Genomic DNA, 4,303 nt, shown 5'->3' with positions numbered 1-4,303 from the left:
CTAGGGCCTCACTGTAGCAGTCACTAAATAAAAAATACCATGTCCTGCCCCTGTTCTCAGACTGCGCTCTAGCTAGGCTTTCCTATCCAAGAAGTCAAGTCTGCTGCAGGTCAGGATCCAGGAGCTAGAGCTACTTACTGCAGCGATAAGGAATAGAACCCCAAATGAGTCTCCAGAAGTCAGTGAACACTGCTGGAAAAATAACCCTCCTTTTCTCTTTCTCAGATAAAGACTGCGCTAATCACTATCACAGGCTGGACGGTGCAGTGACAGAGCTGAAAATCCAAAGCAGTTAATGCCCTGTTAGACCAGGAAACGCAACAAAACCAAAAACACATGTGAGGTACTCCCTGGGAAAAAAGGCAACCTTTATTGTAACCAGGTTCTATGACATTATTTGAAAGCATTAGAAAGCTACAATTGTATGATGAAGTTGTGCCTAAGACCCACTCCAGGACAAAGTACAGTGTAAGACTACAATCTGGTTAAGATTACTTTTGGTTTGGCTCATCTCAAAGAACCAACATCTTTTTGATAATTTTCTTTTGCATAATTTAAAGTACAGCATTCAAATTAGTCTTCAATGTGTATAGGAGCAACAGGGTTAAAAATTGGTCTCTCCTTCTTCGATTGTATCTTACCATAATTGACTTCAAAATCTTTCTTAGTACCATTCAAGCTTTCTAGAGTTCCACTCTTTATATCATAACCCAAAGCACAGAGTTTTTGAATACGGTACTGAACAATTTGCGTTGTCAACTCCAGCACCATTGGTGTCTCTCTAATCTGCGCTACAGAAATTCCTTCCTTCAGTAGTCCTTCAAGTCTTTCTTCCAAAACTGGAACGGAGTAGTAGAGAAGGGCTGGGCATTTCAGCACTAGCTGTTTTAATTCTTGATCACTGCACTTAAAGACATTTTTGGAAAAAAGCATACTCTTCTGCATAGTAGTAGAAGTAAGTTGAAAAATGAAACCTTTAAGTTTGGACAGCAGCAGTAGAACTTCATGGTCAGTGAAATCATTCTTCTGGAGAAATTCCAAGTTCTCCTGGATTGCGGTGGAGGTATTTAATAAAATAAATGGATTTTGGCTTAATAGCTTCAGCATCCAGATCTTCATATTTGCATCAGAACCTCCTAAACTTAAGTAATTTCTTTGTAATGTCTCTATGACGTTTTTGTTTTTCTCCACAGGATTATAAAAAATACTGGGTGCGCTTGTCAAGAACCTGGTGATTATATTATTCTTAAGTCCCAACTCTTGAAAAAACAGTATGTTTGCCTTCTGGTTCTCATGATATTCAGTAGTAAAAAAAGACTCTGGAAATTGCTCTATTAATTTAATCAACTGTTTTTCGTTCTGGCAGACTAATTGCCATAGAGCTCTTTGAGAGTTTATCTCTGCAGGGGTATGGAGAATTGCCTCTGGGCAGCGTTCTAAAATGTTGGCTACAGCAGCCTCCTCTGCTCCCATTTCTTTTAAGATACCAGCAATTTCTTTAACATAGGCCACATCCTGGAGAAGGACCCATTCCTTTAGTCTGCGTATTTTCTTAATGTCAACTGACAATCTGTAGAGACTCTCAATGGTTTTTTTATTTTCCTCTCTTGATTTTGTATCAGTTGTGTAAGTGGAATGTATTGGGAAGCTTCTGTTCACTACTTCAGTCCGTGCTGATGAAAAATTCAATCCCGGGTTACAGTACTGAGATCTTCCCAACAGAAGAGTAAATGTATCTTTTGCACTGTGAGCGACTCTTCTCAACATCGTGGAATTCAGCCCTATGGAGAGAGAACAACTATAAGAAAACACATTTAAGGCACAAGTTAATGCTCAGAGACATTGATATTTAGACTGAGCTGGCGTAAGAAATTACTCTCAACAGTGTTGTTTGTTATTAGCACAAAATTCAGCTTTCACACGAAAGCGGGGGGAGAAAAATACTTCTGAAAGGTTAATGTTCTGATGGATGCCTCACTGGAACAGTAACATGCGGATGCAAGAGACCTGATGTGGGGGCAGCGCTGTGTCCGTATAAATGCTTGCAGTCATACAAGAACGAAATTGTCAGCCATTTCCTGCAGTTAACATTGTTATTACATTACAGCTCACTCACACTATACTAGAAAAATGTTTCATGCAATTTGACAGTAATTCTACTAAATGAATTTAAAAAAAAAAGGCAGCTTAAATATCTTTCTTAACCCTTCTGAATGTATTTGCTTAACTTCTCAAGCATTGTTTGGAGCGTGACTTGTTCCTTCATGTGTCAGAGACCCCCCCCGATACTCCTTCGGCAGCAGTTCGTAGCCTAACTGCATTTTGAAATCATTCTTGTTATAATTAAGGAAAAAATCACTGAAATCTTTATGTATGTGTTTTTCACTAGCTGAGTCTGTTAATTGGGTTCTGAATAAGCACACTGGTATTTTGGGGGAGGAAGCAAGTACACGGTAACATCTTCAGGCCTTCACTTGCCTCTTCCAGTACCTACTTTGCTACAGCTGCCCTTTGCACCGATGCCTTATTTCTGTCTCCAGGTCACTCCTGTCGTTGCCAGCCACCCCCAGCAGGCAGAGTCCTCGCGCACCCCGTGGAACAGGCGCGTGGCTGTGCTGGGGTCCACACAGCAACCACAGGGTAGCTGTGGGTAACCCCGCACCCCACCTTTGCTCAAACTGACTGCCAGGTATCGCCAATAGCACGTGCGCTGCTGCCTGCTCTGCAATGGCCAAAGGAGCTGCAACAGTCAAAGACATCATCAAGTCTATCTTTAACTTCCTGGGAGGTGTTTTCGTAACAACCTTTTGGAAGCGCAGAGTGTGAAAGGGAGAATTGCTCGTCTGTGAAATACTCACGCAAATTGCTGCTGCTGCTGGTAACGTGCCTAAAACTCCTCAAATTGAACATGAGAAAAAAAATACAATTTGTGCATTTGACAATTCTATTTATACAGTTGCTTTCACCTCTCCCAAAGTATAGCATGCTTCAAAAAGTACCTACGTGAGCATTAAGTTAAATTATTTTGGGTTTTTTTTTTTAGGAGAGAAGACTGTTACGATCATGCAGTCTAATTTACACAACAGACCAACAAGCCTATTGCAGGAACAGCTATACGGGACCCCTAGTATCTTCTTTATAGCCCATCTTTTAAGAAAATACGTGGTTTGTTTAGAGAACTTAAGTGATAGAGCCTCTATCTACTTGCCAGGTAAGGTTGTTAAATATTTTCCAGTGGTAAAATACTTTATCTCAAGAAAGCGTACCTTTGCTTTTAAGTTGATGTTTTTCAGCTTCTAAAAGCTGGACTCTTGTTATATTACTACATCATAAACTAACAGAATAAGACATAATTTCCTATATGCAAGCTTATGTTATTAACAGAAGCTGTTTATTGGTAACTTGTTTCTTAGTATTATTTCAAATCTCTGAGGCAAAATCTGATTGCCTAACGAAGCTGCTTGTGTCATAACCCCAAGGCTAATGATTTTATCTTCATTAACTTTGTGACTTGAGAAGTGCTGTCCAGCAAGCTCCACCACAGAACATGCGATTTTTCCCCATAGCCCTGAAAGCACTGTAAGTGTAGATAAGTCGCAGACTTTTTGTATGCTGACCTTTTCATGTCCTGAAAAAGTGACTGTTTCATGGGGACTGCAAACTAAAGCCTCTCCTCCATAGGGAGCGACACAACCGCCTGTGTCTGAGTACTCTGAGCAGTTCTATTGAATTTAGTGGGTCCAGTCAGAGTAAGTAAATCTCTGAAGGATCAGGGCTTTCTTCATTAATGCTTCAGCTCAGCTGGAAACTGCCAGCAAAATAAAGTATTGTTAAAATTGTTTGGGATGTCAGATGATACTTCCACATACAAACTGGAAAAATAACTAACCATGGCTTTTACTTCAATATGTAATCCAGCTGTTAAACAAAACTGCCTTGTGAGTAATGCAGTCACTTAAAATACAGTTGTTTTATCTATTATAGAGCTTTTAAAAAATTCTGATATAGTAAATTCTGCTCTTCCAAGATCTGACATGGAAATGATTATGTTCACTTAAAAGAAGCTTTATGTTGTCTGAAAATGTTTGACATCGTAGTCATTTTTTTTCCTGTTGTTAGTGAGGATCATCCATACAGAAACACAGAATACTATAAAAGCAAGGAAAACTTTATTTGCTAAACCGTATTTGACTGGGGTACTCAGGAGCTCTTGTAAAGCACTAAGCAAACTACAACATACAAAATAAGATGAATGGATTTTAATGCCATGGTGTTTTATAGAAACTCAGAAGATGATTGGGAG

At 39.5% G+C, this 4,303-nt stretch overlaps 1 protein-coding gene across 1 annotated transcript; it reads right to left on the bottom strand.

Moving 5' to 3' along the window:
• Positions 1–573: 573 nt before the first annotated feature.
• Positions 574–3,649, bottom strand: MTERF2 (mitochondrial transcription termination factor 2). The gene is made up of 2 exons (XM_009577420.1): positions 3,618–3,649; positions 574–1,798 (listed from the first exon to the last, which is right to left on the bottom strand). The coding sequence occupies exons 1-2, from the start codon at positions 3,647–3,649 to the stop codon at positions 574–576; spliced, it is 1,257 nt and encodes a 418-aa protein (XP_009575715.1).
• Positions 3,650–4,303: the final 654 nt, after the last annotated feature.

The sequence above is a fragment of the Fulmarus glacialis genome, unplaced genomic scaffold (genome assembly GCF_000690835.1).
Source record: "Fulmarus glacialis isolate BGI_N327 unplaced genomic scaffold, ASM69083v1 scaffold21484, whole genome shotgun sequence".
NCBI classification, from domain to species: domain Eukaryota; kingdom Metazoa; phylum Chordata; class Aves; order Procellariiformes; family Procellariidae; genus Fulmarus; species Fulmarus glacialis.
The sequence above is the reverse complement of the archived record's forward strand: the minus strand, read 5'-3'. Positions and strand labels throughout refer to the sequence as shown.

What these genes read in the sequence shown, in the direction of transcription:
- MTERF2 (XM_009577420.1), bottom strand. Translation starts at nt 3,649, where the DNA reads ATGAAACAGTCACTTTTTCAGGACATGAAAAG. An exon ending in CTTTTTCAGGACATGAAAAG is followed by an intron (nt 1,799 to 3,617) that starts GTCAGCATACAA and finishes GTTTTCTTATAG; the next exon opens with TTGTTCTCTCTCCATAGGGC.